The 12,267-nt window shown below is 44.2% G+C and overlaps 1 protein-coding gene across 2 annotated transcripts in view; it reads left to right on the top strand.

The window, feature by feature from the left end:
- The window catches only part of RALGAPA2 (Ral GTPase activating protein catalytic subunit alpha 2), a 326,457-nt gene that overhangs the window by 193,670 nt on the left and 120,520 nt on the right, over positions 1-12,267 (top strand). For both annotated transcript variants that reach the window (XM_008962966.5, XM_063600987.1), the window contains 2 exons: positions 6,348-7,119; positions 8,305-8,376. In XM_008962966.5, the coding sequence (XP_008961214.1) occupies positions 6,348-7,119; positions 8,305-8,376 (844 nt within the window). The remainder of the gene's footprint in view (positions 1-6,347; positions 7,120-8,304; positions 8,377-12,267) is intronic.

Below are 12,267 nucleotides of genomic sequence, written 5' to 3'. Positions count from 1 at the left end.
AGAAAGCTTAGGGAAGGTGAGAATGAAACAGGAGCTGTTATATTTCCCAACTAGGTGTTTGGTGGTAGGTTTTGCCAGAGCACTTTCACCAGAGTGGTGGGTCCAGCCAGATAACATGAGCAGGTGACCTGTGCAGTGACAGTCAGATCCCTGAGTCAGACTCCTTTTGTGAGGCCCTTAGTGGAAGGAGGAAGGACACAGCAGGCAGTGGCTGGGTGAGGGAGGACAAAGGTCCAGGGGTATGCTTGCAGCACTACAGAGTCTGGAGCAAGGTTCAAACTGACATGAAGGAGAAGGTGAGATGAGGATGAAAAAGACAGGACTGGGGGTGACAGTCATGAGCAAGGGCTTCAAATCTAGCAGTCCTGATTTTAGCTGCATTTTGTAGATGAGCAAACTGAGGTTAAGGGATATTCCCAGGGGTGTGTACAAGTCAGAAGTAAGGGAGGTGGAATTTGAACCTAAGATTTAATGACCAAGTTCCTAAAATGCATTATTTACTCTGAAAGTTTTGACGTGGAGTAGACTTAACACTCTTGTTTTGAGTTGTGTTGGTGGTGGATGGTACATGGTTCATTTTCATGTTGTTCTCTTGATTTGTTCTCCATTTATTTAATCATTTAATTGTTTATTTCTGGAGCTCCACTGTCTGTTAACTGCAATGTCTGCTTTACTTTTTCCCCCACAATGATAAATTATTTTTATTAAGTAATTGAAACAACTCTTAATCTATTTCGTTGTTCCCTACTGTAAGTTCATATGTCTTATAATAAAATTAACTTGTTTTTTCCTAAAGTCATCAATTTATACTCATCCACATGAGTATATCCCCAAAACATGGCTATCCCTAAAATAGGTTCACCATTTATTATGAGTTGTCACTTAAAAATAGCAGAAGATAAATAGGTTATTGAAAAAGGAAAAACCTAAAAATATACATTTAAATTCTGGCACCATTTTTCTTTCAGTGTACAATACTCTTTGGGAAACATTCCCAAGATAGCTCTAAAGTACTAAAAATAATTGCTTAAACCTCTCTGACAAAGGAGTTTTTAAAATTCACTGACATATTAACTAAGCAAATAGGCAAGATGCTTAAAAACATATTGGTGTGCACGTCCTTGCCAAGCGGATACATCATATAGAAAGTGAAAAGGAAAAATAAAGGTGATAGCATGGGTATTTTAGGTTAAGCAAGAAAGAGCTCAAATTTGAGGGTATTTTTTTTCACTCAATGTAATGCTTCATCATCCATAACAAAACTATCTCTGGTCAGGGTGGCCGGGCGTGGTGGCCGACGCCTGTAATCCCAGCACTTTGGGAGGCCAAGGCAGGTGGATCACAAGGTCAGGAGATCCAGACCATCCTGGCTAACATGGTGAAACCTTATCTCTACTAAAAATACAAAAAATTAGCTGGGCATGGTGGCAGGTGCCTGTGGTCCCAGCTACTCAGGAGGCTGAGGCAGGAGAATCGCTTGAACCCGGGAGACGGAGGTTGCAACGAGCCATGATCGCACCACTGCACTCCAGCCTGGTGACAGAGCAAGACTCCATCTCGGGGGGAAAAAAAATTATTTATGTTGGTTTTCACCTTTCTCTGGGATCTCATTGAGTAGCTTAATAATCAACCTTCTGAATGCTTTATCTGGTATTTCAAAGATTTCATCTTGGTTTGGATCCATTGCTAGGAAGCTAGTGTGATCTTTTCAACCTTGTTTTATCATATTACCTGTATTTTCTGGTTCCTTCTCATTTGTGTAGACTGTTTCTTCAAATTGTTCTTGAATTTATTCTTGATTTGACTTTTTTTTTTTAAAGTTCTTTTTTCCCCCTCTTCAAGATGTGGCTTTAATGTTTATAGTTTATTATAGCCTAATTTGATTTTGCTGCTTTTAGGGGTGAAGACTCTACATGAGTTTCTTGGTTATAGAGAGTCTTTGTATGCTGACTTTCTCAGATGCTGATTGTAGTAGTTTTGTACTTGGGGTGTGGGCAATTTCATTGTCTCCTGTGGAATTGGAATGGCAAGGATCTCTTGAAGCTTATCTCATTTCCCCGTGTTAGGCACTTTTTTATTTGTTTAATTTTTCCCCAGTATTTTATTTACTCTCTTGATGATCCAGGCTTCAAGCCAGTAGGGGAAGTATCCCTAGATAGAAACCAGTTGCAGCTAAAGCAGGTGGTTAGATACAATACACAATGGTGGGCTGAGGCCCCAGCCTTGATTAATGTGGCTAGGGGATCTCTCAGTTAGATGCACTGAGTTTTATCAGGGTGAAGAGTGGGAACTAATCCACCTCCCCTGTCAGGCCAGCAAGAAAGTTACCCACCTCCCAGCCTCACTCCTGTCCTAATGTTTCAGCTGTTCACATCAGACAGGCACCTCTTTTCATCTGTAGGGATGAGGGATGTTGATGTTCCATATAGAAAGGAATTGTGACTCTGCCTCTTGTGCAAGCCTAAACTTGGAGAGTGCTTCTGTGAGGATGCAGCCACCGTGAATTGTTCCAGGAGGGCTATCTGTAGGTACATTCATGCTGAATTCGCATGGGAGAAGTTCCAGTTGTGTCTATGGTGGTGGACAAGGTGGAGAACAAGGACCCCTTCTCCACGACCCTTCACAAGCATGCAGGCTGCCTGCCTGTTGGGGTAGAGGTGCAGACTTTCCCTGTTGCACCCAGCACTGCAATTGTGTCTGCTGCAGGAGACTTCCAACCGGCAGAAAGATGTGGGACTCAAGACCTGCTGTCCAAATTATTTTGTCCCATGGGGTGTTCCCTTGATGTGGTGCTCTCCCACTTTCCCTAGGAATAGGAGTTCTTGATAGCCAGACTACAGTGACTGCTATTGCTCTTCTGGGTCTAGCCACCCAGTGGGGCTGCCACACTCCAGGTTGCTGCTGGGAAATGTCTGCAGGTGATCCGGTGATGTGACCTTTCTTCAAGTCTCCCAGCAGTGGGTACCAGCACCAGCTCTGATGGAGGTGGCAGGGGAGTGATGTAGACTCTGTGAGATTCCTTGGTTATAGATATGCTTAGTGTGCTGGCTTTCTTGAATGCTGGTTTTAATTGTAGTTAACTTTCACTTCGACAGGCTCAGGACCTCTGGTGGCTAGAGTATTTTAGGCAGTGGTGATAGCTGAGGTCATTCAGCCATTTTCTCCTTCCTGGGCAGTGTTATTCCATCTGTAGATGCTGTAGTGGGCTGCATCAGCTAGCTTGCAGCCATGAGGTGGTGCTTGCAAGAGAGCACCAGCTGCAGTACTAGCTGTGGGATTTGAGCTTGCCCTAAATTGCCTAGGGGAAGTAATCTGGTTCTGAGGCAATGAGCAGGGCTGTAAAGCTCCCACAAGTTTATATCCTTTGTGTTAAGCTACCAGGGTGGGTGCAGGGATACATACCAACAGGTGGGGATAGGGTTGAGCAGGTCTGTGCTCTGACTCTCCTTGAGTGGGGCCAGCCATGGCTCCTTTGAGGGTCAGGGGGTGGTTTTCAGGGTAATGTTCCAGAGATAGTATAACTGCCTCTGCTGCACAGAAGAGTTCACAATGGGAGTGGAGAGTAGCAGGCAGCAGTAAGCCTTGCCCAGCTCCCATGCAGTTGGCAAGGCCGGTCTCACTCCCTCAGTGTTCTACTAGCAGCACCAGGTTTAGATCCAGGCAATCTGCACGCAGAACCCAGATCTGCCGCAGGCCATAAGCTTTCCCACCTGGCTTTTGGGTAGTGCCCCTCCTGTCTGCCCATGAGGCAGATGTGTCTGCAGTGCACTTCCCTGCCCCCCCCCCCCACTCCCGTTGGTTCTGGTCAAAGGAGTTTATCCCTGCTCGAGATTATATCACGAAATTCAGTTAGGAGCGTCTTTCACCCTGCAACCCCTTTCTGAGCTAGTTGACTGGCTTCCCCAAGGTCCCCTGTGAGATATATTCAGGTATGGCTTCCCTCGGTTCATGCTGGAGACTGAGAATGCCTGCAAGGCATTTCCTGCTGCTGCTTCTACTTTTATGTTTCTCATCACTCCCTTAAGCAATTCCAGCTCTGGGTAGGGTTAAGGCCTTCTCCCATGACCTGGATTTTCAGATTCCCTCATAGAGATGTGTATTCTGAAGGTAGTCTCCCCCGACTCACACTCTGAGGATTTATAGTTTTTTACCTGTCTCATGGAGTAGACTTCAGCTTTCTGCGTCTTTCAAAGGATCTGTGGATTCTTGCAGTTTTCCTGTTGAGTTCCTGTATTGCTCCTTGGAAAAAAGTTCACAGTGTGAATCTCTACACACTATTCTGTCCTTCCCAGTGGGAGAGGCATGCTAACACTGCCTCCAATCTGCCATCTTCTGGATTTGCTTCTATAGCCCTGTGCACTTCTGTCGGCAGGTTTTATATTGGGCTGTGCGATTTGACCTACAAGCCAGTAGATGGTGTTTATGGGTAAAAGCTGGCTGTGGGCAAGGTGGCTAGGTATATACTTGATCCTTGTTTACCAGCAGAAGCTCTCTATTGCCTCAGGCAATGGAGTGATCCATGGAATGCACAGTGGTCTGAGCTCACTGCTTAGCCCTGGGTGGGCAGGGGGCAAGATGGGTTGAGCCAGACTGGACAGGCTCATTTACAGCTCCCCTGGTGTTGGGCACAAGAAGCAGTGCTGAGGGAGAATCCAGTGGGCAGCGATCAGGTGCCCAGTGGTGTGCCTAGACATGGAGCTGGGAAATCTCCTTGGCTCCTAGTTCTCTGCACAGGCAGAGGGGCACCTAAACTCCTGATCAGGAGAGCGGGTTTGGGTGCTCCAGGTACCTATAAGTCTGCCTGGGCTTGGAGTGCAAAAGGCTCTGCTATACTACAGTCTCTGCACAAGAAAGGTGGGGTGGCTCAGGCTGGTAACCCAGATGAGCAGGCACTGCAGCTACCTGGAGATATGCCTGGGCATGGAGTGGAGAGGACCCCACTTCACCATGGTCTCTGCACAGGAAGGGCAAGTTAGCTCAGTCTGCTGATTCAGATGAGTGGGTGCTCTGAATTCTTGGAGATCTGCTGGGGCATGGAGTGGAATGGGCTCCACTGTACCATAATCTCTACAGGAAGGGTGGGGCAGCTCAGGCCACCAATCTGGGTGAGGAAGTGTGCCGAATACCTGGAGATCCGTCTGGATGTGGAGTGGAGAGGGTTCCCCTGCACCAGGATCTCGGCAGAGGAGGGATGGAGAGACTCAGGCTGCTGAACTAGGCAAGCAGGAGCTCTCAGTGCCTGGAGACCTGCCTAAGCATGAAGCAGAGAGGGTCCCCCTGCTGCAGGATCTCTACATAAAGGGTGAAGCAGCTCAGACTACCAATCCGGGTGAGCAGGTGCTTTGAATTCCTGGAGATCTGCTTGGGTGCGGAGCGGAAAGGGCCCTGTTGCACCACAATCTATGTCCAGGAAGGGTAGCATGGCTCAGGCTGCTCATCCAGGGAAGCAGGTGTTCTGAATGCCTGGAGATCTGCCTAGGCATGGAGTGGAGAGGGCCCTACTATACCATGATGTGTGCACAGGAAGATTGGGGCAGCTCAGGCTGCCAGTCTAGGAAAGGATTTCCACTTACTGCCTGGAATCCTGCCTGGGAATGGAACAGAGAGGGCCCTGCTGCACCATGATCTCAGGGGAGCAGCCGGGTGCACTCAGCAATGACACATGCAGACTGATTCTGTGTTGCCAAGCTGGCCCTGGCTGCAAGTCTCATTGCCCAGGAGAAACTTTAGCTGTAGCAGCTCTCTCCTCCCACCCCAAGCCTGCAGTTGAGAAGAGCGCAATTCCAGTGCCTACTGCTGGTGCGCTTTCCACAGTTCTGGCTGTGGAAGTCCCTGCCCCACTCCAGAGCAAGTGCTCCTGTCTCTCAGTCCCGGATCTAGGAAATGCCTGCAGCTTTTTCTGGTGTCTTTTCCTCTCAGCACCTCCAAGTCTCTCCCCAAGATAGCTCTGGGGCTTGGGAGAAACATCATTCTCTGCCTTGGCCTGGGTTGCTTGGATCCCCAGTGGAAGGGTAAATTACAGAGAGAGACTGTTTCTGTCTTGGGTACTGGGGCTTCACTCACTCTTACCAGCTGGATGCCATCACAAGGGCTGTTTGCCTGCATTGTCCTCCCTGAGATCTGGAACATCCTTCACAATTCCAGTGGATTCCCATTTTCCTTCCTGAATTAAAGCTCAGAGAGTTGATCTTTTTGCACTATCTTGCTATTTCCAAGTGGCTGAGGCACACTAAAAGCCTGTAATCTACCGTATTGGAACTGCCCCCTGCCCCCCACCCAAAAAAAGGTGTTGAGTTTTAATCTTCATTCACCACTGACTCTTTATGTTTCTTTACTGCTGTTTACAGAGAAGAAGAGAAGAAGTTTGGAGTTGATCCCTTTGACTGCTCGAATGGTGATGGCCCACCTGGTGAACCACCTGGGGCACTACCCCCTCAGTGGGGGCCCTGCCATACTGCACAGCCTTGTCAGCGAGAACCATGACAATGCCCATGTGGAAGGCTCCGAGCTGTCCTCTGAGGTGTTCAGAAGCCCAAACCTGCAGCTGTTTGTATTTAATGATAGCACCCTCATCTCCTACCTTCAGACACCCACAGAAGGACTGGTAGGGGGATCACCAGTGGGCTCTCTCTCTGATGTGAGAGTAATTGTGAGGGATATCTCAGGGAAGTACTCTTGGGATGGTAAGGTTTTATATGGACCTTTGGAAGGCTGCTTAGCACCCAATGGAAGAAATCCTTCATTTCTGATTTCGAGCTGGCATCGTGACACATTTGGACCTCAGAAAGACTCTTCTCAAGTTGAGGAGGGGGATGATGTTCTTGACAAATTACTTGAAAACATTGGCCATACAAGTCCTGAATGCCTTTTACCATCACAGCTAAATCTAAATGAACCTTCCCTACCCCCATGTGGCATGAACTATGACCAAGAGAAGGAAATCATCGAGGTCATTTTGCGCCAAAATGCTCAAGAGGATGAGTATATCCAGAGTCATAACTTCGATTCTGCAATGAAAGTCACCAGCCAAGGGCAGCCCTCCCCAGTGGAGCCCCGAGGACCCTTTTATTTCTGCAGGTTATTGCTTGATGACTTGGGAATGAATTCTTGGGACAGAAGGTAACAATCCAAGCTAGACCTCCAGTTATTTTATCATTATTTTCATGTACTTGTTCTTTTTATCAGTTTGTGGTTGGGGAAGAAGAAAAGATTGGGGAAGAGAGAAGAAGGGAGATTTTTCTTTATTTTAACATTTGCAGCTTATTTTCTGCTACTAAATTAAAGCTAGAAATGAAATTATGCTGTACTGGTGTGCAGATTGAATTCCAAACATGTTGGATATTTTAAAGGATATCAAACATTTGTGTGTGTGTGTGTGTGTGTGTGTGTGTGTGTGTGGAGGGGGGGTTGTTGTTGTTGTTTGTTGTTGTTTTTTGTTTTTTGAGACAGAGTCTTGCTCTGTTGCCCGGGCTGGAGTGCCGTGGCATGGTCTCGGCTCACTGCAACCTCCGCCTCCTGGGTTCAAGCAATTCTCCTGCCTCATCCTCCCGAGTAGCTGGGATTACAGGCACCTGCCACCATGCCCGGCTTTTTTGATGTTTTTAGTAGAGACGGGGTTTCACCATGTTCGCCAGGCTGGTCTCAAACTACTGACCTCATGATTTACCCTCCTTGGCCTCCCAAAGTGTTGGGATTACAGGCGTGAGCAACTGCGCCTGGCTGAGTGTGTGTGTTTTAATTACTGCTTTGTCCATTATTGTTTCTGCCCTCATGCAGGAAGCAAATGAACTACAAAGGTGAATAAGCCACAGTCTAACCTTAGGTCTGATGTGGGAGATAGACCTAATACAACTCTGATAAAGGATAGAATGACACAGGAGTTCATGAGTAATGATTAAATCCAATGGGAAGTACAGAGCAATGGAGAAGACTTTGTGGAAAGGGGAGGATTTGAGCTGGACCCTGATAGTGGAGTGGAGTTTTTAAGAACAGAGGTAGGGAAAAGGGATTCACAGCAGAGCTGACACTGGAAACAGACACAGTCACACAGGCACATGCATGTAAGTCACATACTCACCAAAGAGCCATCTGTGTCACTGGGTAGTAATGGGATGCTGATGGAATTTTTATACCTTTGCGTGTCTTAAGGAGGATGGAGTTCATTCTGTAGGTTTCTATCACAAATCTTTTGTGAGTGAGGTGGTAGAGGATGGATGATAGGTATTTTTATTAAATTACTGATTGAAAAGCGGCAAAATGGTTCTGTAATCACATGGTTTTTCTTCCATCCTTTTTTCTTTATAGGAAGAATTTTCATCTATTGAAGAAAAATTCAAAATTATTGAGAGAGCTGAAAAATTTGGACTCCCGCCAGTGGTATGTGAAAGTATATCAAACCACTTTTTTCCTGTTTGTCTTTGGGTATTCTTGGATAACAGATACAACAGCAGGAATGAATAGACTTACTGAGACATCCAAGGGTAGTTCTGTAACCTAGCATCTGGTGACATTTGCGCATGCCATACCGTTGGTGTTTTTTACTATAAGGAATAAACTTTCATGTTTGGTACACTAAAAAGAGGTCACCACTCCCACCTAATCTGTACTTTTGATTATCTTTCTTTGTGGCTGCCAGTAGAAATTTATTCTCATTTGATCTCTGCAACCACCTCCTTATGATGAAGAAAAAGTTTACCTAGGTTTAACAGCCCGTGGTTGCTCATACCATATTATCTAAAGCCAAGTGAGTCTGACTTCAAAATCCATGTTGTGTATCAAGGCGCTAACATTCTGTACTTGTGGCTTCATAGTGTTGGAAAGGTTAAAACCAGTGTGTTGTAATTAATAACTCTCTGTTAATAAGGCTCATTCTCCAAAGCTGGCCAGACTCAGATCCACCCCTGTTCTATACTGTCTCAGAAGCATTTCTAAAGATGAGCTCACAACCATGAAAAGTGTTTGATTTGGGGAATGTGTGTTTCCGAAATCATCTAAGTCAAGAATAAGTATAGGACTTGGTACATAACAGATGTTCCAAAGTTTCGAAGAGAATAAACTGCCTTCTTAATCTTTAGTTTTTTAAAAAACTCTAAAAAAAAAAAAAACCACTTTTATTCCCTGTAGGAATATTCTAATATTCTGTCAGCTCTCAAATTAAAAATTCAGGTTGTTTTCCTCAATTTTATTTTTCAACTCTTCACACTATATTTCTTCACTACATTTTTCTTACTACTCATTAACTCAAAAATTTTCAAATCTGTTTTGAGCTATATGTTTTTAAAGGGTGGTACAGTTGCTGGCTGAGAAGTAAGAAGGAAGAAAGGAAATAACAGCCCTGCTTTATCTTGACAAAGTCATATCTTAGAATTTCAGAAAATTACTAGAGCTCTTTATTCCATTCATTAAATCCTTCATCCACTGTCACGTTTCTCATCTAAGTCATGAGCTTCTCCTGCTTGCACTTACAGCGATGAGTTAGAGCCTGCTGAATGAACATTTTCACCATTGTGTGTGTTTCAGTGGCTTTGTGATGGTTTTATTGTTTATTTTAGAGTTTTGATCAAAACCCAAAGTGACACATGCTTAAATTTTATTTTCAAGCAAACTCTTGGTTCATGTCACTATTATTTGCATATCACCTTCACAACTGTGATTCTTCTTTGGTGTTTTGAATGCTTGAATTGGATATAAACCCAACTAGCAAAGTCCAGTTGGAATTTTCTTTTAAACACTTGGAAGATTATATTTCAGAAAGGTCCTTTGGTAATGTCACTAAGGACTGAGTAGATAAAATAATATTAAACTTACTCACAGCTATGTATTGTTTCCATCCTTCAGAAGCATATGGTATTAAGATGGATTTGTTTGTATTGACCATTTTGTGGGAATCAGAAGGGCATAAGTTTTCCTTTCTTTTCTTTTGTTCTTTTCTCTTCTTCACCCTTCTACTTTCCCACCTGTCTCCCAGGTCACTGAGCGCCTCTTTTTGCATCATATAGCTACATACATGTTGAAGCATGAACTGTTTTGTGTATGTTTCCAAGTCTTGGGAATGTGACGGGATGGCTGTTCCAAACCTGATTCCCTCTGCAGAAGGGGACATGAGGGCCTTTTTTCCTAGGTGGCCTTACTCTTCTCTGGAGAGTGATAAATATTTCAGTATCAAATATGCAGACATTTTTTTAAAAACACAAAATTAAAATATTCATTTGTAGTTTTACCTGGATAAAGGAGCCATTCTCTGTCCAGAAGCCTGCAGCTCCATTGCCATTTTAAATGTCTTTGTTTCCTGACTTATCAGGTGAAACAGTAAAAGATTTGAATTTGAATAATTTTTTAAAGTCATTAGAAATGAAAAACCTGAAGCTGCCATTTCTCACCTTGCCCTTCACTGTATTCCATTTCCTGATTCTTCTTGTGATTCCTTTTCTCTAGAGGAACATAGATCAACTTCTCTATGGAAATTCTGTAAGGGATTTATTCTGAAGAACTCAGGGGTTCACCACACTCTCCCTCCTTCCTTCAGTATTAAATAAGCAGTCATTTGGGTTCCACACTCAGCTTTTTAAGCGTATGCTGAATTATTCCAGGCTTCTTAGTATTAAGTGAATACTTGGTTTCATGTAATTGCGGTCAATTTGTTGAGCGTTAATGCACTTTAGTTGCATGAGGTACAATTGAATTAGCTCCCTGGGGTACTGTTGCAACGAAATATGGCTTTGAATAGCTGAGTGGCAGTCCCCTGCCCCTTGATCAACCTTCACTTAAAACCCCAACTCCTAGATTTAGTGTCTTCTTGACATCAAATGGGTATCAACTTATTTTATGGTGAAGGGTATTTTCAAGATTCTTTTTGAAGAAACTAGAAATAAGTCTGGGACTCTTCAGCTATGAGAAATCTAGACTGCCCCGTATTTTGGTCAGGTAGCAGGTAAGAAAATACCTTGTCTGTCAACTTTCATTTAGAACATTTCTGTTTAATTCTGATATCAATTTATCTCACTGCTCTTGATGTATAGTTCCTTCTTAACATGTTCTTTGGAAAAGTTGAAGCTATCTTGCAGCTATGGTCTAGATTGTCAATGCTATGATGAATGTACATACAAATCACAGTGGGCTTCCCTGTTAGATATAAATGCCTTCTTGCCACTACATGGGGAGGTGGATGTTAAAATCATGCTTTTCTTTGGCTTTTTCATGTGACAGCACAAGGAAACTGAGCTATTCTGGTCTATTCCTAATAAGAAAGAACAGTGCATTCTAATGAGGAAGGGAAGATTGTTAATTTCATGTATGTGTGTTTCTGAATTACCTGCTCCTTCATGCATTGGTGTGCTTCTTATGGATGTGAAGTGCTGTTGATGTTGCTAATTATCATTTCAAAAGCATGGCTTTAATAAGGCCAGACACAGCTTCTGCATCCTAGCAGGCTCTCTGTGGTACTAACATTTTGGAGAATGTGAAATTTGATGAATGTTTACAACTAAAGGTCATCTTTCCTCACACTCACATTGGTCAGCCCGTCATTCAGGCTTAGCTCTCTTGTGCTCTCACATTGAGTTAATGAGGGCTCAAGGACTTAGGAACAGCTGCAATGGAAACAGCTTAGATTTTTAAGGAGAATAAACTGAAACATTGTAGATAAACCTGAGGCTGTTTTTATGTATGTAAAGTCTATAAAACAAAGAAAAATTAAATGCTGAGGAGTTTTTACATATGTAGAGAGACCTTCAGATAAAAACGGAATAACTATACTTCTCCACTTTTGTTGAAAGAGACAGTCTTTTAGGTCATAGGTTATGGTTTCTGTTATTATCCAAGTGCCCAAATTTTTATAGCTCTTGGAATAGGCTAGTTAGATTCTACGCCATTGGTGTCCCCTGCCTGTTGCTCAGGGCAGTGAATGGTGTGGCACTTTCAGGGCTTCCTGCTGCATGAGGACAAGTTTTCTAAATTTATTTTAAGGACATATTAGAGATATTGGGGCTGGGCATGGTGCTCAACCCTATAAAGCCAACACTTTGGGAGGCCAAGGCAGGTGGATCACCTGAGATCAGGAGTTTGAGATCAGCCTGGCCAACATGGCGAAACCCTGTCTCTACTAAAAATAATTAAAAAAAATTAGCCAGGTGTGGTGGTGTGTGGTAGCATGCACCTGTAGTCCCAGCTACTGGGACGGCTGAGGCACGAGAATCACTGGAACACAGGAGGTGGAGGTTGCAGTGATCCGAGATCACGCCATTGCACTCCAGCCTGGGTGACGAAGTG

The sequence above is a fragment of the Pan paniscus genome, chromosome 21, assembly GCF_029289425.2.
Source record: "Pan paniscus chromosome 21, NHGRI_mPanPan1-v2.0_pri, whole genome shotgun sequence".
Lineage (NCBI taxonomy): Eukaryota > Metazoa > Chordata > Mammalia > Primates > Hominidae > Pan > Pan paniscus.
The sequence above is the reverse complement of the archived record's forward strand: the minus strand, read 5'-3'. Positions and strand labels throughout refer to the sequence as shown.